The sequence below is a fragment of the Podarcis muralis genome, chromosome 7 (genome assembly GCF_964188315.1).
Source record: "Podarcis muralis chromosome 7, rPodMur119.hap1.1, whole genome shotgun sequence".
Taxonomy (NCBI): Eukaryota; Metazoa; Chordata; class Lepidosauria; order Squamata; family Lacertidae; genus Podarcis; species Podarcis muralis.
Genome location: NC_135661.1, coordinates 72,806,024 through 72,829,729, shown reverse-complemented (window position 1 = coordinate 72,829,729; position 23,706 = coordinate 72,806,024). Strand labels below are relative to the sequence as shown.

General features: G+C 48.4%; 1 protein-coding gene across 1 annotated transcript in view; it reads right to left on the bottom strand.

The window, feature by feature from the left end:
- The window catches only part of NPHS1 (NPHS1 adhesion molecule, nephrin), a 53,043-nt gene extending 31,723 nt beyond the window's left edge, over nt 1–21,320 (bottom strand). Inside the window, exons 1-14 of the mRNA XM_077932079.1 lie at nt 21,173–21,320; nt 18,531–18,645; nt 16,952–17,155; nt 15,367–15,489; nt 14,171–14,302; nt 11,045–11,126; nt 9,947–10,050; nt 8,681–8,802; nt 6,746–6,917; nt 4,953–5,110; nt 3,352–3,493; nt 3,104–3,228; nt 2,329–2,500; nt 593–722 (exon numbers count right to left, since the gene is read on the bottom strand). Of these exons, the coding sequence (XP_077788205.1) occupies nt 593–722; nt 2,329–2,500; nt 3,104–3,228; nt 3,352–3,493; nt 4,953–5,110; nt 6,746–6,917; nt 8,681–8,802; nt 9,947–10,050; nt 11,045–11,126; nt 14,171–14,302; nt 15,367–15,489; nt 16,952–17,155; nt 18,531–18,591 (1,727 nt within the window). The 5' untranslated portion in view covers nt 18,592–18,645; nt 21,173–21,320. The remainder of the gene's footprint in view (nt 1–592; nt 723–2,328; nt 2,501–3,103; nt 3,229–3,351; nt 3,494–4,952; nt 5,111–6,745; nt 6,918–8,680; nt 8,803–9,946; nt 10,051–11,044; nt 11,127–14,170; nt 14,303–15,366; nt 15,490–16,951; nt 17,156–18,530; nt 18,646–21,172) is intronic.
- Nucleotides 21,321–23,706: the final 2,386 nt, after the last annotated feature.

The following is a 23,706-nucleotide window of genomic DNA, read 5'->3' as shown; positions in this document are numbered from 1 at the left end:
AACTGGGCTGCCTTCAGATGTCTTCTAAAAGTCAGATAGTTGTTTATTTCCTTGACATCTGATGGGAGGCATTCCACAGGATCGGCACCACTACCGAGAAGGCCCTCTGCCTTACTTACAATGCTTATATTCATATGTAACCTATTACAGTGTTTTTCAACTCTGAGTCCCTTGGTGCTGTTAGACTGCAGCTCCCATCATCCATAGCCAGCTTAGCCAATGGCTAAGGATGAAGGGAGCTGTCACCCAACAGCATCTAGAGATCCAAGGCTGAAGAACGCTGACCTACTGTAAACCACTTGGAGAACTTTGGATAATAACAGGTCTATAAGTGGAAATAATAATACACACAGGGAAACAAGCTGGAGAGACTTGGGTGTCCACATCACCTTTGTCCATGACTGAGCCCTAAGATGTTCCAGCAAACTGGAGGAGCAAAGAGTGAGAGGTCAAAGGACACAATCCTACCCAAGGTTCCAAAATGTATTGGACTAGCCCTGGCAGAAATGGACAAGGGCCTTTGAAGATGTAGCAAGACCTGCAGGTGAAGCTGTTGTAGGATGGGCATTGGGGAAGTCAGACATCCTCTTACCTTTTCCCATCTTTGAGCCAGGTGAGGCTGGCGGGAGGGTTGCTGCTGCCCGATTTGCAGTCAAGTGTCACCAACTGGCCAGGCCTGATCTCCTTGGCTGTCACCGTAATTTTTGCGCTTAGGGGCGGGACTGTGGAAAGAAAGAGGCTGGCTGTCAAGACTCAGGCTTTGGCGCCACCTCCTAGCTCTACCCTCCATGCCAACCTTCCCCAACCTGCTGCCCTCCAGATGCCTTAAACTACAGCTCCCATCAGCCCTGGCTACAGTGACCATGATGGGAGTTGTGATTCAGAAGAAATTGATGGGGTGTGGATTGGGGAAGGCCGTATAAGGTCTGTATTAAGGCATTCTGCATTGAAGTACAGATAGGAGATATAGCTCAGTGGCAGAGCCTCTGGCTCACATGCAGAAGGCCCCGGGTTCAATCCCTGGCATCTCCTGATAGGGCTCAGAGAGCCTCTTTTCTGGAAATCCCAGAGAGCCACTGCAATCCAGTGTTGACAATACTGAACTGGATGGATCAGTGGCGTGATTTGGTAAAAGGGAGCTTCCTATGTTCAGGTCCCATCTTTCCACTTGTGGTGCCACAACTCTTGGGGCCGAGCTTATCAATACACCAGAAACAAACAGGCCAAAAAGAATATTTCTTGCTTATGGATGCTACCACTTTAAAATAATAGAAGAGGGAAATCCCATATTTATGGGTTTCACCCATATCGTAAATCATTTGCATTTGGAAAGCTAGCAGGTCAGGAGTTCTAAAGCCCAGTCTTCTTCCCAGGATGCTTGCTTGCTTAAGTCATCAATTTTATTTTATTTATATCCCACCCTTCCTCCCAAAGGAGCCCAGGGTGGCTTCCCAGGCACCCTCTACTAGACTGTGCGTAAAAGCTGCCACTCAGTGAGAGAGGGGCTTTGCATGCAACAGGTCCCAGGTTTAACCCTTGGTTTCTCTAGATAGGGCTGGAAACAGACTTAATATGTCTGAAACCTTGGGAAACCGCTGACCGTCACTGTCGACAATAGTAAGCTAGATGCTATAACTTGGCATATTGCCCTTGCAGCCTGCTCAATATACTGGTGAAGCTCAGCAGGCACCCAGGTTGCTTCAGAGGAGGGCAGGACCACGGACAGCTCACTGTGGTTCTGCATACAGAGGCAGGATGGACACAAGGCACCTAAGAGCAGCCAGCTTGGAACATTGTCCCATCACTGGTTTAGTCTGGAGCAAACAATGAGCTTAAGCAGCTTCACCATCATTGGGTGGAAACTGGTTGGGTTTAAAGGGGCTCGGCCGTATCCATCAGATCTCTCCTGCTGCCTGGTGGGCCTGGTATTGTCCCACCCAAGTGGATGGAGACACTTTTCTGACATTGGCATCACTGCAGCCTGCCTGGATGCGGCTGGGGCAGGTGGCCGTGAGGCTGGGGCTGTGCAGCCACACCAGTGAAGTGGTCAGATTGGCTCCACCGGTGCAGCCCCAGACTTGCCACTACCCTGCCTTGCCCCAGCCCCAGGGTGGAGAAGATAGATGGGGAACCACGTGAACATTGATAGACATTGCAGGGGGTTCGACTAATTCTCCCTTGAGGTCCATTAAAATTTTACAGTTCTGTGATTCTGTAGACAGTTACATTTCTCTTGAGCATCTTGCTCTTATTTCTCAGTCACATGTCCCCCCGCAAACACGCCCTCCATTCAAGGCCGGAAGGGTGCACATGTGCGTTGAAGCTTACACTGGACGTGCAGACGAGTCTCTGCAGTGAGTGCTGGGGTTCTGGAACTTCCAAATGCCTTGCAGTAGTAAGCAGCCATGTTGTCGCTGGCAGTTGTGGTGAGGAGCAGCTCCTTGGACACAATGTTCCCCGATGACCCCGGAGTTGTCCCATCCCTCACTACTTTGCTCTCCTGTAGGAAGAATCCAGATTGCAGTGGGGGTAAGCAGAGAGGCAGCCACTCTGGGGGGATTGGCCAATTGGGCACACATCGCTCTGTCCTCTAACAGGACTGGCCAACGGTCCTTAGGAGGAAGAGCCATGGGGTCACTTCTACTGCCCCAAGCAGCTACCATTTGTCATCTACCTCACTTTGTCTAATGCAATGGAGGGGAAACTCAGACCCAGGGGCCAAATTTGGCCTCCAGACCTTCCTACCTATGTCCTTGAGACTCTCTCTGGGTGACAGCCCCTCCCCAACCACACCCTCTCACTCCAGACCATGCCCCTCACTCTCCTGGCTTCGCAACTTCCTCGGGTATTTTTGCCTGGCTGTGATGTGCCCTTGAACTCTGATCATCCCCCTTGGTTGCCAGGAAGGAGGACAGAATATGAGGATGGGTGTCTAGAAACAAGCCTATTGTACGAAGATAAAATTTGCATTCATTGTTCTGCCAAGTTTTGCCTCTGCTCCTCAACCACCACCATTGACTTGTGGTGCAGCTCTCAGGCTGAAAAAGTTTCCCACCCCGGCCTAATAGTAGGGCTGGCCCTGGAGGCAGTAATGCTGGAACACCTTGTACCACTCGAGGCGAGGCAGAGGGTGTCCGCCGCTGGCAAAGCAGGTGAGCTTGACTACGGTGCCAGCTCGAAAGCATGTTTCTGGGGGTGGCACATCAATCCAGATCTTCTGAGGTGGATCTGAAGGACAAAAACAAGAATGGGGAAGAGAAGGAGGAAACAGATATTAGAAGGGGGGATTCAAAGCACGTCACACATGACAACCATTGCCATGACACACACACAATCATCCCTCCTGCTCACACTGTACTCGGAGGGTCACGGTAGCACTCTTGGCGTAGAGGATGGCTTCATTGAAGGCCTCACAGATCAGAGACAATCCGTTGTCCTCACGGCGTGCTGTGTATGTGATGTTAGACACCGTGATCATCCCGCCATGAGCTGCCTGTAGGAAGATAGCAATTCTCATTTTGAGAAGGGAGAAGAGGCAGATCTAAACAACTGGTTTCAAAATGGCTGTTTCCCTGATTTCCCAGCACTCTGAAAGTCCACAGGTCCCTCTAACTTGGTATTGTCTACACTGACTGGCAGCAGGGCTTCAGAGAAGAGGAAACTCCAAACCCAACCAAAGATTGAACCTGGGACTTTCTGCAGGAAAGGCAGATGCTCTACCACTGATCTACAACCTTCCTCAATGCTCATACAATGTTCTTACTTCCCCCACAATCTGGGACAGTACAGTCTTCTCAGAGGCCCTTACTTTCCCACGCTCATGGCCCCTAAACTCATGCTTCAGGCCCTCCCTGTCATGATCCGAACCAGCAGATAAGTCTTGACATGGAGGCAATGGAATCCACTGGATTCGGAAGACCAGCGGTGGAAGTGGTGGACCCCAACCCAGGCTCTGATGGGCTGGAGCCCGTCCACCAGGAACCCATTGGCTAGGAGGCCCTGGAAAGAGAGTACTCTCCAAATTGGGACACCCTTAGAGAGAGTGTCCCAAAGGACTGCTGCCATAATGTACCGCCTCACCTCCATTTTGTGCCCCCACATAACCCCCTGGATTCAAAAATTTCCTGTTTGTCTGGAAAAGTTGGCAGGCGACATCTAAAAGTAGGGAAGGGAGAATCTGTCAGTTTTGGTTTTTCTCCATTCTCATTTTCCCAATCTCAAGTTCAGTTCTTCACCTTTCCACATACCACTTTGCACCAAAAAAACCCCAAAAACAAATAAAGACAAGTCCTCATGGAAACTCAGCAGCATTTTAGTGCAAATCTCTCTCAATATGCATATACAGTGGTACCTCGGGTTACATACGCTTCAGGTTACATATGCTTCAGGTTACAGACTCCGCTAACCCAGAAATATTACCTCGGGTTAAGAACTTTGCTTCAGGATGAGAACAGAAATTGTGCTCCGGCAGCGCGACAGCAGCGGGAGGTCCCATTAGCTAAAGTGGTGCTTCAGGTTAAGAACAGTTTCAGGTTAAGAATGGACCTCCGGAACGAATTAAGTACGTAACCAGAGGTACCACTGTATTTTTATACAATTTTGCCCAATACACACATTCTTACAAAGCACTTCCTCCACACAGAATGCATTTTTGTCTCCTATTTTACTTACGCATGCCTTCTGATGCACGTTTGACTCCAGGGTACACATTTTTGTACACATTATGTGCACTGCAACATTCATAGAAGTGTGAATTTCAAAGGGCAGCTGTGTTTTGGTTCATCTATCATTTCAGAAAGTGCAGATTAAACAAGTTTGCCTTCAAATTCCTCCCCCATCCTTAGCTCACGAACAACAGAGGATGAAATGCCCACTGACGCCCTCTAATTACCGTCCACATAGGACCCATCTCACTCAGCCTCCTAGCAGGATGGGCCCCTGCTATTGCCTACCTCTGAGACAGTGACCTCTGTGGCGCTGAGCTCCTTCCAGCCCAGCCACCAGCGCAGCAAGACAGGTGGGTTGCTGGCAGAGGTGGAACAAGACAGCGAGACCTCCTTGTTTTCCTCGGTGCTGCTTGAGCCTATGATTTTCACCTGGTCAGGGAGAACTGTCATCCAAAAAGTAGATCCCAGGGGCGGGGGGGGGGGGTGAGAGAGAGAAGGATATTAGTCACCCAGTGCAAGACTTAGATGTGCCCATTTTTGTTTTCAAATCAGTGTGTCCTTCTTTCCCTTTCACCAGGAGAAGAAAGTTGGTTGCGGTTTTGTTTGTCGTTCCAAGTGCCTCTGGGAAAGTACAACATGCTTGACTTTTGCGAAGGGAAGCAAGGTTGTTGTTGTTGTTATTTACAAAATGGACCTAGTGGCTGAGGCTGCGTATACACCCCAAACACATTTTTCGTCTCAAAGAATTCTGGGTGTTGTAGTTTGTCAAGGCTTGCTGGGAATTGTAATTCTGTGAAGTGTAAGCCACAGTGCCCGGTATTATTTGAGGGGGTAAATGTGCCTTAAAGGTTTAGTGCAGCGGTTCTCAGCCTGTGGGTCCCCAGATGTTGTTGGACTACAACTCCCATCATCCCTGAGCTCTGGCCTTGCTAGCTAGGGATGATGGGAGTTGTAGTCCAACAACATCTGGGGACCCACAGATTGAGAACTGCTGGTTTAGTGGGTATGCAGAATCAGGGCCGTCTTACCCATAGGCAATAGGGGTGCGGGGCACCCGGGCGCCAGGCTCTCAGGGACTCCAGGCTTAGAGTCTGGGGCCTGAGAGTTGAGTCTGGGGAAGAGCCTGCCCATTGGTCGGAGCACCGCAGAGGGCTCTTCTGCTACGCTGCAAGTTCGGGGGTGACCGAGCCAGCGAGATGCTGAGGCGGCTGGCCAGCTCCGCCCTCCTGAATGACTGGGACTGGGCAACCGGAGGGTGGGCACCAGGCAAATCTTTGCACCCCGGCACCGCATATGCTTAAGAAAGCCCTGTGCAGGATAGTGTCTGCATTCAAACGTAGCAAAAATCTCTAGTTACGGGAAGGAGACACGGGGAGATTTGGGTGCATGTACTCCTCATACCTCTCTTCTGATGGAAAGGAGGAGATTGGAGGCTTCACTTCTGTCTTAAAATAACCGCAGTTTACCTTTCCATCTGAACCCTAAAATGCACTTAATCTGAACTATGGTTTCTGAGTCAAAGTATTTACAAAAGTGGGGAGGGGGAAATACGGTTATGAAGACAAGATTAATTTTCAGGAGGTGAATTCCTAAGAACGTTCAAGGGGTGATATTACCTTGAAATATATGTTAGCTGAGGATTTTGTCTTCCTTCTACATCTTTTTTTAAATAAAAGTTAAAGAAACATTGCTCCTTGACCAATCTTCCCCTCCAAAAATTTCCTCTGGGAATAACACTATCACGAAGGAGCATTTTTCCCATTGGGGCATTTAATTCTAGGAATACCACTGATCTATTGTCACTTGAAGTGATGGAAAGACTTACTGTATTGTAAAAAGAACACACAACGGCAGCCTCTTACTTGAAAGCATGGCCACAGCACCCACAAATTAGCATTTGCTTGCCCCTCCCCAAGTCACCAAATATCACACACACACACACACACACACACTTTTATGGGGATGAGTGGTCCCAGGAAAGAAAGGGCAGGATATTCAGTCAAGTCTTAGTTGAAACAAGTCTACTTCATGACAAACTACCCAGGCATGTTTTGGGAAGGGACAGTCCCAACACTCACAGACCACGTGCAGAGTGATGCTGGCTTGCAGGGGAAGGGGCAAGACTTGGTTCAAGGCCTGGCAGCTGATTGTAGCCATGTTGTCTTCTGCTGTGATGCTGAGGCTGAGGGAGCTCCGGGACAATTGGCCGGCATCGTCTGTCTCCCAGTTCGTGGAAATCACTTCATCGTTCTGTAAGGCACAAGCCCATATCTGAGATCCAGGGGGAAGAGCCTGGAAGCTGAAGGATGGGGACCTGACCAACCAGGGGGCGGTGTTGACAAGATAGGGGAGGGGCCTGGCAGTGCCCAGTATACCTGAAGGAGCATCTCCACCCCCATCGTTCAGTCCAAACATTGAGGTCCAGCTCTGAGGGCCTTCTGGCGGTTCCCTCACTGCGAGAAGTGAGGTTACAGGGAACCAGGCAGAGGGCCTTCTCAGTAGTGGCACCCGCCCTGTGGAATGCTCTCCCATCAGATGTCAAGGAAATAGACAACTATCTGACTTTGAGAAGACATCTGAAGGCAACCATGTTTAGGGAAGTTTTTAAAGTTTGATGTTTTATCGTGTTTTTAATATTCTGCTGGGAGCCGCCCAGAGTGGCTGGGGAAACCCAGACAGATGAGTGGGGTATAAATAAATTAGTAGTAGTAGTATGCCAGGATAGGAGCGGAGGACAGATGCAGTTAGGCAATCAGTAACAATCCGCTGGCCCTAAGGCACCATGACTTTGGAGCTCAATGAGCACAGGGGCTGAGCAAATAGCAAACTTTATCAAGCCAACAGGGAAATAACATGTTTTGGGCTCCCAGACTTCTTTCCTTCCTTCTCTTAGATGCCAGGAGAAGGAGGATAGAACCTAGGGCCCAGCAAACCTTGTAACACCATATACAAATTGGACAACATGTCCATTCATAAAACCTCTATGCACCACCACTAGAAAACCTCAGGGATGTTGGAAGCTGCTTTCTAGTCCTTATAAGACTCCTGGTCTATCTAGCTATACCCCTTGGAGCAGCCAGTCCAGAGTTTCAGGCAGGGGTCTTTCCTGTAGAAGTCTAGCATTGAATCTTGGGTCTTCTATGTGGACGGCATGTGCTCTGTGGCTCTTCCTCAGTAGAACAGCCACCATGTGGAGCAACTGCTGTATGCGGGCTGTTTCAAACCATGTGAGAACTGTAATACATTGAGCAATCCTTAGCTGCTTTGTCATCAATGAATATACATGAACATTCCAACTGATGAGAGGGAAGGGCAAATCGCAGAATGTTGAGCTACTGCTATAAAGAAGGGAGAAAGGGAACAGAAACACGGAGGGGAGACGGGGGTGCTGAAAGAAAAGACCCATCAGGAACAAGGATGGTGGAGACATGGAAGAAGGCCAGATGACTGGGGGGAAAGATGGAGGCTGCAGCAAGTCAAGGAGAAGGTGGAAGAGGCCAAGGGCTAAAAGACAAAGTGGATTGAGGAATGTAGGGAGAGATCAAAGAGAACAGAAAGCTGAGCTAAAACTCCACACCAGATAAAGGGACAGGAAGGGCTGTACTGTTGCTGATGTAGCAGAAGGGGAATTGTGGGGTCATAACATATAGCCTGTCAGAAAATTCTGGCTGCAGGTCCCTCACTGACTGCTAACAGAATAATTACCACCAGGTGGCGCTCACTGGAACGTTTTTGCATTTACAGCCTGGAAGTCACAGAAATGTCCACCCAAATGTTAAGGAGAGCAGGAGTCATGGTCTGCTGTACAGTATCCCAAGCTCCAGACACCTGGGGGAGGATCTGGGCTTTCTCCAATAGCAAATGATTTGTCGTCCTGCCCACAAAAAAAGAAAAGAATTGTGCACACACAAAAACGGCTCTCCTCTCCCCAGAGCACGGGGGGGGGGGGGGGGACTCAACTCATCAAACAAGTCAGTACAAAAAGACTAGCGCCTCAAAGTTCCCCCACTCACCTTTAGCCATTGCAGGGTAGCCAGTGGGTTCCCACTCAAAGAAATACAGGTCAGCTCTAACTTGTCCTTGGCTTTTACTGTGGGGCCATCGTATCCCTTGATGACAGGTGGCTGTGGTGGGACTGTCAAAGAGAGCAGAACGATATGGCTGAAACTCAAAGGAGAGGAGGTCCCTAAGGCCACCAGTTCCTGTTTACCTACAGCAACCTTCCTTTTCCATAGGGGTGGAGAGGTGATAAGGAATGAGGAGGTGGAGGAGGAAGCGAGAGATCACCCAGGGCAGTTGCAATAAAAGGCAACAGCGTGATACAGTGGTTAGAGTGTCAGACTAGGGCCTAACTGCAGTTTCCAGGGCAAGCGCAAGAATGCATTGCAGTACTGTAATCCAGTCTTGAAGTCACCAGTGCATCAACTACGGTAGCCAAGCTCTCCTTGTTCAGGAATGGTCAAAGATGTCATACCCATTGACCATTATGCTTGACCGCTGGCCAGACTGGCTGGGGCTGATGGGAGCTGGAGTCCAGCAACATTTGGAGGCCACAGATTCTGCACCTTTGCTCTAAATCAGTCAAAGGCTACTGAGTTATCATCGTCAAAATGATAGCGCAAAAGCTGGGGAGCAGGTCTGTTTTGAATGACAGGCGCTGATCCACAGAGGAAACTAAACACACCCAAATCACACAGGCTGTTTACAAGGACTTAGGAGAATGGCGTTTGCCTGGCTGGGTTGACCAGACCTTAAAGATTTAGGTGACATCCGCACCATTATCTTAAAGTGCATTTAAAGCACATGTATTCCTACAAATAAATCCTGGGAATTGTAGTTTGTCGAGGGTGCTGAGAATTGTAGCTCTGTGAACGGTAAACTACAGTTGCCAGGATTCTTTGGGGGAAGACGTGTGCTTTAAAAGTGTGGTGTGGATTGGACCTCAGCGGATATGGGCTATTTCCATCACATGCTGACCTTGTCTTGTTTTTAAAAGAACCTTAAAAAAAGAAAACCCAACCCACCCTTTAATTATCTCATACTTTCCCTTGTCCATTTGCTCTGTTATCCTCTCTTGTTTCTTCTTGCCTTTTATTGCAGCTGCCCTGGGTGATCTCTCGCTTCCTCCTCCACCTCCTCATTCCTTATCCTTTTGTGTTTGTTTGTTTTTATTAGGAAAGAAATAACAGTTTCCTTGGGCACTTAGTGGCGATTATGCTGACGGTTACCTTTAGCCCTGGAAAAGGGAAAGGTCTGACGAAGCATTCCGAGTGACTTACACAGGATATTCATGGTGAAGCTGACAACAACTGGGATTAAGGCAACTGGGTTAGAAGCTGCGCACGTCAGCCGTTGCCTGTTGTCTGAGCTCTGGGGAGTGATCCTGGAAGAAAGCAGAGGAGGAGACCACAGGAGTGATTCAAAGCTAGTAATTGTTTTTGGTGGGGGGGTGGTCTGGTTTGGTTCACACAAACCTACATCATTTGCACTTTCCAAAGGAATACACTAAACCAAACTGCAGCTGCCTTCTAAATTCTCACTTATCCTAATTTGGCAATACAGTTGTCCAGCTAAAGAATGGGTTAAAAAATGGGCATAGCAGGGGAAAATGTGTGCATCAAAATGCATAAGTTAGTGAAAACAGCGTGAAAAAATGCAACCCTTTGGGAGGGGAAATTGCTTTGCAAAAAAATGTGTTGATTAGGGAACATTTTCATGCAAAAATGTGTATCTGAGGAGAATTTTTTTTGAACTGCAAACTGATGAGGAAAGGTGGCAAACTGAATTTAAGATTGGAAAAATGAGAAGCTGAGACAAACCACAATGGAAGGATTTATTCTTCCCTAGCTACCCTCTCATTGGGCCCCTACTCTGCATGTACCCCTCTCCACATTCCTTCAGCTTTTGACTTCCACTGTAGAGCAGCCTTTAAAAAAAAGATAAAGGACCCCTGGACGGTTAAGTCCAGTCAAAGGTGACTATAGCGTTGCAGCGCTCATCTTGCTTTCAGGCCAAGGGAGCTGGCGCTTGTCCACAGACAGTTTTCCGGGTCATGTGGCCAGCATGGCTAAACCACTTCTGGTGCAACAGAACACCGTGACAGAAACCAGAGCACACGGATGCACTATTTACCTTCCCGCCACAGTGGTACCTATTTATCTACTTGCACTGGTGTGCTTTTGAACTGCTAGGTTGGCAGGAGCTGGGACAGAGCAACAGGAGCTCTCCCCATTGCGGGATTCGAACTGCCGACCTTCTGATTGGCAAGCCCAAGAGGCTCAGTGGTTTAGACCAGAGCGCCACCCACATCCCAGAGCAGCCCTGCATACAGGCGACTGGGGGCTAGCGCTATAGAGTTCCTTCCATGTTCTTCGCACCTTAGCATGGCCTCTGTGCTGAAGAGTTTGTCGTTGGAGCCAGGTTGGATGCTGGGTGATACATCTGTCACTTCCTTGTCACCTGGGGAGAAAGGGAAGATTGGTAAGGGGGATGCTAATTCCATGGCCTAGTCAACCTTCCACATACCCCCATGGTAGCCCTCAAAAATACCCCCACCCCACCCCGCCAAGACTAGCACAGTATGAAGCAAGCGAATTCTGAGGGACCCCATGCTAGGAAGGGAAAAAACTGGCCTAAACTAGCTGGGTGCCCAGGGACGCGGACTTATAAAAAATTTTGGGGGGGCCCGGGAAAGCTCATGAATAATAAATAAGCTCATGAATATGCAAATAAAGTGGCGCCGCCTCCTCGTGAGCGAATAGGGGAGAGCGTGCTGCGCCTATTAATCAGCTCCAAAGGAAATTGGGTGGAGCTTTTGCTCGGGAGGGAGGGCAGGAGGCATGCAGCCCGCCCCTCCCTGTGCATTTTGGGCTGGGGGAGGGGCGGCGATGGGGCTCTGCTGGAGGGGCGCCGGAGATTATTGGGGGGGCAGAGCCCCCCCAAACGAATTTTTGAGGGGGCTCGGGCCCCCTCAAGCCCCATGGAGTCGGCGCCTATGTCGGGTGCCCAAGGTGAGACCCTAGAATGGTACCTCCCTTCCTCACTAATAAACACACCTCTGAAAACCAGTTAGCAGGAGAAGGCCGCTATTCTGCTCAGGAACTGCTTGAGGGCTTCCCAGAGGCAACTGTGAGAACACAATGCAGGACTTAGATCTGATCTAGCAGGGCTCTGATTATGAGACAGGGGCCAGAGCTCAGTTGAAGAGCATCTGCTGTGCAGGCAGATGGTCCCAGCCTCAATCACTGTTATTTCCAGATTGCACAGGGAATGTCTCCTTGCCGGGAACCCTAGAACACCACAGCCAGACAGTGTGGCCAGTACTGAGCCACATGTACCAATGGTCTGAATCAGAATAAGGCAGCTTCCTAAGTTCTAAGCACAGATCGCCATCTTCCATGCTCTGGCACAGTTCCAGGACATTTCAACGACAGCTTGTGCAACAGAATTTCTATTGGGATAAGAGGGTCCAATTACCTAATGAAATCCTTTCGTATGCAGTGTGAGCAGCGTTTAACTAGTGAATCTTGATTAGAGAGTAGACTTTACCTGTTGCAATTACACAGAGAGAGATGCGTGTAGGGAAAGGGGGAGTTGTTTATTGTAGGAAATACGTAACTCAGATAGAAAAGTTTCTAGTTCTAGAATGTGGCATATATCCAGCCTCATTTAGCCAACATACTTAACTCTAATGGATGCATGAAGGGGTAAAGGCCACAGAGTAAGCTGTCCTGCCAGGCTTAGCTAGGTTACACACCCTCACTTTGGGAGGTAGGGTTACCAAACATTTTGTTCTTTTTCTTCCACCATGTGAACCCTTCTAATAAGGATATCTAAGCTGAATGTTCCAAGCCATCTTTATGCTTCTATACAAATAACTTAGAAGCATTTCCCACTTTTTGAAACTAAGTTGTACTGCTTGTCTTTTCTTGCTGCTGTATGGAAAAACACATGAATCTGACCTTTGAAGAGTAAGTAAACTATTTTTAACTTACCAATCATGTGGTCTCTTTCTATGCTAAGGGAAGAGCGGAGCTTTGGAAGAAACTTAGAAGGGGGTATTTTAAAGGTCTAACAGCCAATATTTCCACGCTTTACTTTGCTGCATGTTTGTGATTTTAAATCTCTGCTGGGGCTCTCTCACCAAAGAGTACTTGCCCCAAACCCTGGATCGAAGCATCCAGAGAATTTTCCTTCTATTTTATGATGTCTAGTATGTTCCCCTTAAACAAACAAACAACAACAACAACCTAACTAGTCTAGAAAACAACAAGGCATCCATGCTTGCTCATCTACTCTCTCAGAGTATAGTAAAAAATGACTTCTCTTCTTGAGGTCCAAGAATCAGTGGGAAGAGGAGGAGGAAGCTGTAAACAGGATGCAACTGAAGACATATCAGTCTAAACAACAAGGAGATAGAGAACTAAGCTGATAGGCTACAGGTACACGGATAGTATGGGAATGTGTCTGTCCCTCAGTCTATTTGTCTTAATCCAATGCAAAGCTCTCTTTTTACGAACTGGGTTGCACCCAAACTTCCATGGGCCAAAAACTTGTCTTGCCACTTGCTCTGCTACCTTTAAGGGCACCCCGACAAATCTGATTGTGTTATTTTAGAGACTTTAAAATGTTCACCAATATTAATATTTATGGTTCCGATAGCACAAGATTAGACCATGGTGAATGTATCTTCTCAGATCAGCTGATTGTATAAACAAACCGCTGCTGGTGTCTGGTGCTGGATCAAATGTATGTTGAAAGGCGGAGAAATGTTACATTTAAGTTTCTCTATAGTTTTATCTCTAGTTGACTAAGGAATTATTCATGCATGAGAATTCCTCATTATAACTGTGCAAAAGCTAGATTTCCTCCTCAATCAATGATGAATGCATTTGCACAGAGAGACGCTAGAAAAGCATTTCCTAAATAAATAAAACATTCAGATTATATCTCAATGTTTTCTGGGTGGGTGCTGTATTTTGTTTTCATGTGTTATTTTTATTGTTGTTATTATGGCCAGGGGGGCACAAAATGTGGAAGTGGCACAGGTCTCTCTGGACCTCGGAGAGGGCCTGTGAACCAGCCAGTGGAACCATTGTCCCAGAAACATCTCTTTGCTCAGTGAAAATGAGAGAAACTGGAGGATGATCCATTAGGGCAAATGGGCACTGGCCCGTCCAACCTGCCTGCCTTCACCCAAGCCCCACCTGCCTGCCTTCCTCTTTCTGCTCAGTCCAGGGGGTGGCACTGCCACCGCCTCCGTCTTTGTGTTGCCCTTGTAGAACTCAGTGGGGAGAAGGATTGAGCAAATACTAGAATTAGTTGCCCCTGCCTGCCATGGGTTACAGCGCCACCTACTGGTTAGCCTCCCCGCCCTACAAGTCACAAAGAGCACCAGCACCCGCTGGCAAGGTGTATGACACAAAATCAGCCCCTGCCCCTCCCCTCCCAAAGTACAATCCCGCAACTTGTGGAAGGAACTAGGATTCATGCAACCTCCTCACCACTGCGGAAGGTGATCTCGGCTGCAGGCCGGGCATCTTCCACCTGGCAGTGCACCGTATATTCCATGCCAGCCACCCAGGTCACTGTGCTGTTGGCTGGGTACTCCCTAATGAGCGGCCTCTTGGGGGGAACTATAAGGAAAAGAAGTAAAGTGAAGAAGGGTGAGATGTGGTTGCTTTTCTCCACTCTACTTCCACCACCAGAAGCATCCTCCCCACATGTCAGGCTTCGGGGAATTGGCCCCCGTGGCCCTAAATGGTCAGATCAAATGAAAGGAATTCTTACCAGTTAGTTTCTTTAATAAACACAGTGAAGGACAAAAGAAAGCGTTAACCCAGAATGGTGGTGCCCCCAATTAAGGCTTACACTCCCTCCGTCCCTACTAATCTATGTCTCTCCTACGTCTTGTAATCTGAGCTTGTACCCTCTGAGCTTTCTGTTCTGAGTCTTTCTGAGCTCTTCTCAACCTTGGGCTGGGTGGAGGAATGCTGTCCAGAGGCTGTGAATCTGTTAACCCTCTCTCTTTCAGTGTTTCTTCTCCTAGCTGTTCCCCATCCAGTATTTCCCAACTTCTGACTTCCGAAATATGCCCTTCTGCAAACCGCTGTTCCAAATCTAGACTGTCCTCCTCCTGCTAGGAAGCTTCAGGAGCAGGAGCAGGGGGAAGGGGGGCTCCCACCATTCCTCCTCAGTGCAGCCCTCCTCAACACGGTCCCCGACACCACACAGCACTTTCATAGCTAAAACCATTGTGTGCAAAAGGTTAATGCCAATTCAGTCAGATCAGGGGGCCCTTTTCAGCTCAGGGGCCAAATTCTCTTGGGATCAACCTTCCAGGGTCTGCATACCAGTTCAGATGCAGAAGTGGGCAGAGCATTGGATGTGATGCTTCTCTTGTCCAATAGGCTTCATTCCAGCCATGTGAAACACAAAGGTTTCTATGGGCACACACACACACAGGCCCAGGCACCACACATCTCGCCCTCCTTCTCCCAAGGAAGAAAGAGGCATTGTCACAGCACAAGGGCACATTCCAGCCAGGCAAAAGAACCCAAAGAGGGTGTGGCCTCTGGGAAGGGTGTGGTCCGCAGAGAGTCACATGGCTGTTCCTCAACCAATTCTGGAAGAGGGAACGCAAATGAACTGATTAGGAGAGGAGCCGACCGTGAGCTCCCAGAGTCCTTCTGGCACTTACTCAGCACAGAGAGCAGCACACTGCGAGAGATGATGCCTCTGCTTTTCTCCGAAGGTCCCACCTGGCACTCGTACACGGCATCATCTTCCAGTTGGCTCCTTGTTATTTGCAGGTTAAACTTGCCTGAAGTATCAAAAGGCAAGGGCAAGTCAAAATGATATTTTCCCCCAGTGTTTGGTTCAAATTATTCTCATTCTGGGACACATTCTCTAATCCTGCTCTGGACTTGCTAGTTATCAGGCTCGTGGCACTGTTACCCATCCAAGAGGGGTTCTCCAATCCTCTCCCAGCTCTTTCCCTATACAGTGGACACTCGGGTTGCGAACGTGATCCATGCGGGATGCACGTTCGCAACCTGCAGTGTTTACAACCTGCAGCTGCATGTCTGCGCATGCGCAGGTTGCGATTCAGCGCTTCTGAGCATGCGCAACTGCTGAAACCCGGAAGTAACCTGTTCCAATACTTCCGGGTTTCGGTAGTCCGTAACCTGAAAAAACGCAACCTGAAGTGTCTGTAACCCAAGGTATGACTGTACTGTGTCACCTTCTCCATAACTATTAATACGCTGGTGCTGCTCTTCCTAATGCAGGATTTGGTGTCCTAAAAATGCCATTTATCAGTTATTTCAGAAGCACCAAGTTTCAACTTCATTTCAGTTTTGTTTTATTTAAATAAAGAAATTGCCACCGCTTCCCCTCTAAAAAAAAAATCCTACATGATTCCACAGGAAGAACACTTAAGTCAATATCATAACCATTTAAATCCTCTCCAAAAAAAACAAACCCCCAAAAAATTAAAACAGTAGGATGGCAGTGGATGAAGCAATATATCTTAGCACCAATGGAATATACAGCATCAGCACGTTCATACAAACCTAATGTGAGGAGGGTTTTTTTTTTCTTTCCGGTTTCACAACAATTCCTCCCAACATACATCTTAGTCAGTTCCAGTCTTTCCCCCAGAACCTGACAAATGTCCCCATCACTCCTATCGTGGGTCTGTGTTCCCTAATATAAATCACAAATATGTTCCTAGCTCTCATGATTGCTGGCAAATCATGAGACTGGAGATGTCTCCATGCTTTTTCCCTTCCCTTCCTTCCTTGGCAATTTTCTTGAAATTATTTGAAAACCTTATTCACAAAAATAGAGCTGAAGCAGTGTTGCAAAGCAAAACCAGACACCGGAGGACAGGGAATTTGTGGCCCTCTAAATCAGAGGTGCACAACCTGCAACCCTCCAGTAGTTTCTGGACTACAGCTCCCATCAGCCCCAGCCAACATAGCCAGTGATCAGATGGGAGCTGTAGTCCAGAAACTACTGGAGGGTTGATGGGAGGTGTAGTCCAAAAACATCTGGAAGGCCACAGGTTGCGCACCCCTACTCTGGTTGTTGTTGTTGTACTCCAGCTCCCATCAGCCCCAGCCAACATGGCCAGGAATGATGGGTGTTGTAGTCTAGCAACTTCTGGAAGGCCACAGATTTCCCAGCCCTGCCCTAATTGATAGTGGCAGCTAGCTGGAAGTGGCAGCTTGGTGGAAGCTAGTTCCAATGACCCCCACACAAAAAACCTGGAGACTTCTCACCTTGGCTAGGATCTCTCACCATGCTGTAGCGTGGGAACCTAGGGATGTCCTGGTTGGGTCCCAACAAAAGCCCATCCTTCACCCACTGCACAATGCCAGATAGGTTGTCCACCTCACACCTTAGCAGAGCTGTTTTCCCTTCATGGACGGTGACGTTATCCGGCTCCACACGGAAGGCCTGTTGAAGGTTCTCAGCACAGCAACCTAGGAGATCCACAATATGAATGATGGCCAACAGCTATGCTCATTCAAAGTCTGCCTATTTCCTCCAAGCCAACTACATGCAAATATCCACTTCCCTGAAACTCAGCAAAGAAAAGGGAGGCTATCAGAGAACAGCTCAAATGCAACTACACCTTTCCAAACAGGTGGCTGTCCAGTCGGTGCCTCAACACCTCCAAGCAAAAGAGAGCCCACCACCTCCTACAGCAGCCTCTGTTCCACTCTCAAACAGCTCTTGCTGTTGAGAAATTCCCCCTCATCTTTAGCTGAAATCTACTTCCTTGAAATTCCCATCCATTGGTTCTAGCCAAGGCTGCTTGAACTTCTGCATGACATCCCTTCAGATATTTAAAGAAACTTGTCATGCTTCTCCTGGGGAAGGGTGGCAGGTCATGGTATATGTATAGCATATATGTATAGCATCTGCTATACATACAGAAGGTCCCACATTCAATCCCTGGCATCTCCAAGAAGGGCTGAAAACATCCCCTGTGTGAAAATCCCCTGCCAGCCAGTGTAGACAATGCTGGACTCACTGGACCAGTTGTCTAACTCAGTATAAAGCAGCATCCTTTGTTCCTCCCCTAATCTTCTTTTCTCCAGGTGAAACATCTCCAGCTCCTTCAACCATTCTTCACAGAACTTGGTTTCCAAACCCATCACCATCCCAGCCACCCTCCTCTGGACTCTCTTAAGTTCCTCAATGCCCTTATTAAAATGTGGTGACCAGAACTGGATGCAGTACTCTAGATGCAGCCTGTCCAGCTCACAATCGGGTGCAATTATTACTTCCCAAGATCTGGACACAAGATCTGGGTAACAGATGCATTGATACCCCTTTGGAACTGCACCCCATCCTTCCTTATATGACCCAGCTTGTCAGGAGCTCTGAGCTGTCATGTCCTACTGTGAAGGATTAGGGCTTTGGGGTATTTTATATTGCGTTTTAGGTTGTAAAACTGAACTTGTAAAATGCTTGTTTTTTGCTTTAAAGGCTTACTTGCACAGGAGGGTCAAAAGTGCACAGGAAGGTTAAAAGTACAGGAGGGGTAGTTTGGCACAGCCAAACCATTCTACCCAATATTGAGAGTGCACCAGTTACGTCCAACAGGTTATTTAGTGGAGATAGCCAGAGAATAATCAATATATCCACTTGGTAGCAATGGTGAAGTGAAAAAGAAGGCGGGGTTGGTGTTCTTCCATTTCCTCTCACAAGGCAGGTTACAGCCCATGCCACCTCGCCTGCTTAGACCCTTCCTGGAGTCATGTGACTGGCCTCTGGGCAAAACAGAACAGCAGACCAGATAGATCATTGGTCTGGGCCAGCAGTGCTCCTCTTAAGTTCTGTATGTCTCACCTTGGTTGATCAGGTTGAGGAGGAGACGGATGAGCAGGATGCCCAGGCCCCAGGACACCATTCCTACCTGCTGTCACTCTGGAAGTAAGAATCAGGGTCTTGGGGTCTTGTAAACCTGCAAGCGATCATCACAGAGATGGTTGTGAGAGATGAAGGTAAGGGATGGTGATGGGGCCATTGGCACCCTTACCCTCATGCGAGCGGATGTGGGTGATGTTAGACTTAAATATGAAGGAGAAAAATACTTTTTAAGAACATAAGGAGATCATCTGGGAGATCATCATTGTGCTGGATCATTCAGTCAGTGGTGCACATAGGTAATTTAAGGCTCTGTACTTAATGGTCTAGCAGCAGAGGTGGGCTCTTTAGAGAGTGATGTATACTCTTGCTTTACTTACTTCAAAATGTGGTTTTGCTGCATTTGGGTGCCCTCCTGCTCATTCCGCAGAGCAAGGCCCTGGTCTCCTGCCCCCAAAGTCCTTCCCTAACAGCACCACTGCATCTAGTCCTAAAAATATAGAGAGATCCTGGCTGGATCAAAACAAAGATCACGTAGTTTGGCACCCTGTTTCCCATAGTGGCTGCCCAGGTGCCTCTGAAATGCCCATCCATCAACTGGTACCCAGAGGCATAATGCCTCTGATAATGGAGGTAATATACAGCCCTCACGACTAGCAGCCGCATCCTCCACGAATTTATCTAATTGAAGTCAATGAGCTGCATCACAGGTTAGTGGACTCCATGGCTCAAATGTGCATTGTGCAAAGAAGTGCTTCCAGCATTCAGCTTCAGTGCATGGCCCTGGATTCTAGTATCATGACAGAGGGGAGGAAACTTCTCTCCGTCCATTTCTCCACATCACACAATGGGCCAGGGGTCAGCTTCACCTGCTGAACAGCAGCCTGAAGGGGAGAAGCTGGAATGGCTCCACCTGCAACTGATCAGCCTTCAAGGACATGGAGAAGAAGGGTACTGATGAGAAACAGCTGGCTTCAGCCTTCTTAAACAGAGCTCTCAGCAGCACTCAGATGCTGGAAACAATGCCTGTGGTTATAGGCCCTACCTTGCTGCTTCTTCCTCTACATCTGGACCCTTGACTCTGTGATCACTTGGATTCCCTGACCTCAGGGCTGTTCGACTTCCTATGTGGATTCTGCTCTCAGGCAAGTGTTCCTTAGAGACTCCTAGCCCCAGCTTGCTCAGCAATGGGACTCGATGGGGCCACAACAGCCATTGGTGACCCTGGTTTTTTGTTAAATTACTCCCATCAGTTTTCTTTTTTCCCAAACTTAAAAGTCTCAAACGTTTAGCTTTCACTGTTGGGAAAGTATCAATAACTGGTTTTATTGAGAATTTTGGCATTTTAGTTCATAGCTTTTTGGGGACGCGGGTGGCGCTGTGGGTAAAAGCCTCAGCGCCTAGGGCTTGCCGATCGAAAGGTCGCGGTTCGAATCCCCGTGGCGGGGTGCGCTCCCGCTGCTCGGTCCCAGCGCCTGCCAACCTAGCAGTTCGAAAGCACTCCCGGGTGCAAGTAGATAAATAGGGACCGCTTACTAGCGGGAAGGTAAATGGCGTTTCCGTGTGCGGCTCTGGCTCGCCAGAGCAGCGATGTCACACTGGCCACGTGACCCGGAAGTGTCTCCGGACAGCGCTGGCCCCCGGCCTCTTGAGTGAGATGGGCGCACAACCCTAGAGTCTGTCAAGACTGGCCCGTATGGGCAGGGTACCTTAGTTCATAGCTTTAGAGGTGCTGTTGTATCTTTTTACAAAGAAGTGGTATATAAATGTTGATCAGCCATTAAAGCTTTTTTTCTTCTTCTTTGCAATGCCCAGCCATCAGATCTCCTTCTGCCCTCTCCAGAGCAACAGCGAACATCTGTTCCAACTTCTACCCATCCAACAGTCAGAAGACAGCTATCATGTCTCCCTTTAATCTTCTCTTCCCCAAGCTAAACAATTATTTATTTATCTTACTGAACAAGATTTATATCCTGCTTGGTTGTAGGAAACCCTCTAAGAGGTTACAATAAATATTAAAAATAAAAACATTGAAAAACAATTAAACTCAGCAGCATAAAAGATTAAGACATATCAACATCTGCATGTCTAGACAGGCTTGCCTAAACGAAAATGTTTTTCAGCAGGGACTGAAATTGTAGAGTGAATGCACCTGCCTGGTGTCAACAGGCAGGGAGTTCCAAAGTATAGATACTGCCACATTAAAATTTCTTACAGCTGCAGAGCGAGTGTCAAGTGATGCCTGTAACCTTGTCCAGTTTGCTATATTGAAGCAGCCAGGTGGGTTTATATGGGGTAAGGCAAGTAAACTGGTCCCCGGCTGTTAAGCAAGTCAACATGCCCAGGTCCTTCCTCAATTCATAGGGATTTGGTTTCCATACCCAGCAGCTATCCTGATTCCCCTCCCTGGAAACTCTAAAGTGCTCTTAAAATGTAATGAACTGGATGCAATACTCTAGGTTCAGCCTGGCCAGCAAAGAAGAGAGCAGAACTTTTACTTTTTGCAGACTGGACATTAATGAAAGCATCTCTCTCTCTCTCTCTCTCTCTCTCTCTCTCTCTCTCTCTCTCACACACACACACACACACACACACACACACACACACACACACCATGATCTTACCTTGCTCCAAGTGCCCAGTGTCCAGAGATTGACTCTTCTGAGCCTCTCCTGAAGTAGAACTGCCAAGTCAGTGAGATGGCTGAGATGCCAGCGCTGGTCCCTCCTCCACAGCTGCCTGCTAAGGAACCTGCCCACTTCCATAGCTTACAAGCACCTAAGGAAAAATAAGCAGAGGCAAGGAATCCACTCCATTCTCCATGGAGGAGGCCTGGGAGGTGGCAGTGCTGACTCCACAATTTGGGTGGGTTCCATAGAATCCTGACGATGGGGGAGCCTTAAACTGGAATAAGCAGGGCATGTGAAATGAATTTCCTGATCTTCTTGAATACTTTGTGCAAAATGGAAAACGATAACACAAAATGGAAACGATGGCACTACATACCAGAAGACCCTGATATTGGAGGCTGGGAATCTCTTTCTAACCTATTTTCCAGAGGCAACATTGGCTGAATATACACACCACAAAAGGTGACCCATCTTTTGAACTTTTAACTCTTGGGAGGAGACAATACATTACCTCTCTGCAGTCTAAATTAGCCATTTTTCCTAGTAGGTTGGGGCTGTACCAAAGGGGCAGTAATTTCTGATCACATGAAGATCTTGCATTACCCAAACAGCATCTTCAGCTCCTTTGTTGTTGTTGTTGTTGTTGTTGTTGTTTAGTCGTTTAGTTGTGTCCAACTCTTTGGACCAGAGCACGCCAGGCACTCCTGTCTTCCACTGCCTCCCGCAGTTTGGTCAAACTCATGCTGGTAGCTTCGAGAACACTATCTAACCATCTCATCCTCTGCCGTCCCCTTCTCCTTGTGCCCTCCATCTTTCCCAACATCAGGGTCTTTTCCAGGGAGTCTTCTCTTCTCATGAGGTGGCCAAAGTATTGGAGCCTCAGCTTCAGGGTCTGTCCTTCCAGTGAGCACTCAGGGCTGATTTCCTTTAAGAATGGATAGGTTTGATCTTCTTGCAGTCCATGGGACTCTCAAGAGTCTCCTCCAGCACCATAATTCAAAAGCATCAATTCTTCAGCGATCAGCCTTCTAAATTTATGGTCCAGCTCTCACTTCCATACATCACTACTGGGAAAACCATAGCTTTAACTATACGGACCTTTCAGCTCCTTTACCAGGATGTTATTATCTTTCTGCTTGCAGCGACTAAAAGTAATGCTCTCTCACTTTCACATGAATAGGTGCGATGATCACAGATCTTTAAAAGTTCAAGGGTTTGTTGTGTGAATACCTGGGCACATTCAAGTCCACCCAAAGTCAGGCCAGCTCTTACCAGCAGAGGGCAGCAGCATCACACACACTCTGCGACAAGGAGGGTGCTCAGCACCCTGGAAACAGCAAGCCTGTTTAGGGACGAGGCAAGTTCTGCAAACATGGTCAAAGTCAAAAGGACAGAGGAAGCCACCGGCATCTGTGAAAGTTACTGAAGCAAAGGTAAAAGGGACAATCTGATTTGGGGACTGCCATCCAAAAAGGTTTCGCCCTGATAAGTGACCACTAGCAACAGACACCTTGCCAGGGACAAAGGGTCCTGTTTTCCTTGGCAGCACCTGCACTGACCAGAGGCTGTGCGCGCAGAAATGCCCATTTGCATTGGGCGCGCCTTGGCGCAGATTGCCTGCACGCCCCACTCCGTGCTATCAGGCAGTGTGTGTGCCAGTTCACGACCAATGTATGCGATCTGCATTGCAGCACAGGCATAATCTCAGGTATAATAGCGATCGGAGCGGATTGCAGGAAGAGCAATGGCACCAGGTCATCCTGCAGCGCACCACATTAGTATGTTGGGCCATGCGCCTTGCTGCCGCTCTCGTTCACGTTGGACCTACAAGAGCCACTTGTAAAGGCACTGGCCTTTGGCTTGTCATCCCAGGCTCCTCAGCCAAGTGTCCTCCGAGACAGCAGATTTGGCACTCAGCAGAAGGGACGTATATTTTACAGGGGGCTCTTGGCAGGTGGCCTTCAGTCACAGCACAGGAACACAGGAAGCTGCCTTACACAGAGTCAGATCAACAGAGCGGCCAGCCAAAGAGGAGAGTGGCTCTGGAGGAATATCCATACTGCTGCCTCCGAGCATCTGCCGCCTGAAGCAATTGCCTCGCTCTGCCCAATGATAGGGTTGGCCCTGCCTAGCTAAGCAGAGGTGGGCAATATAGCGAGCTGCCTTGTACAGACACCATCTAGCCCAGTTTTGTCTACCCTAACTGGCAACAGCCCTCCGGGATTTTAAGACAGACATTCCCAGCCCTACCTGGTATCGAACCTGGGACCTTCTGCATGTGAAGTGGATGCACTACCGCAGAGCCACAGCCCTCCCCTGCATGTCTTCAGCAGAATGCGAGCTGGTTTGTCCTCCAGCTGCATGGATTCTGCCAGTTTGATGGCATCAGAGCACTCTGCGCGTGAGTTGGGCTTAGACAGAGACAGGGGTTTTCTCGCACGGTCCTTGCTCCTGCTTCAGCATAACTTATGGAAAAGCCTATGCACACAGACTATGGACCCTCATGGAGGCTTTGTATGCACCATCGG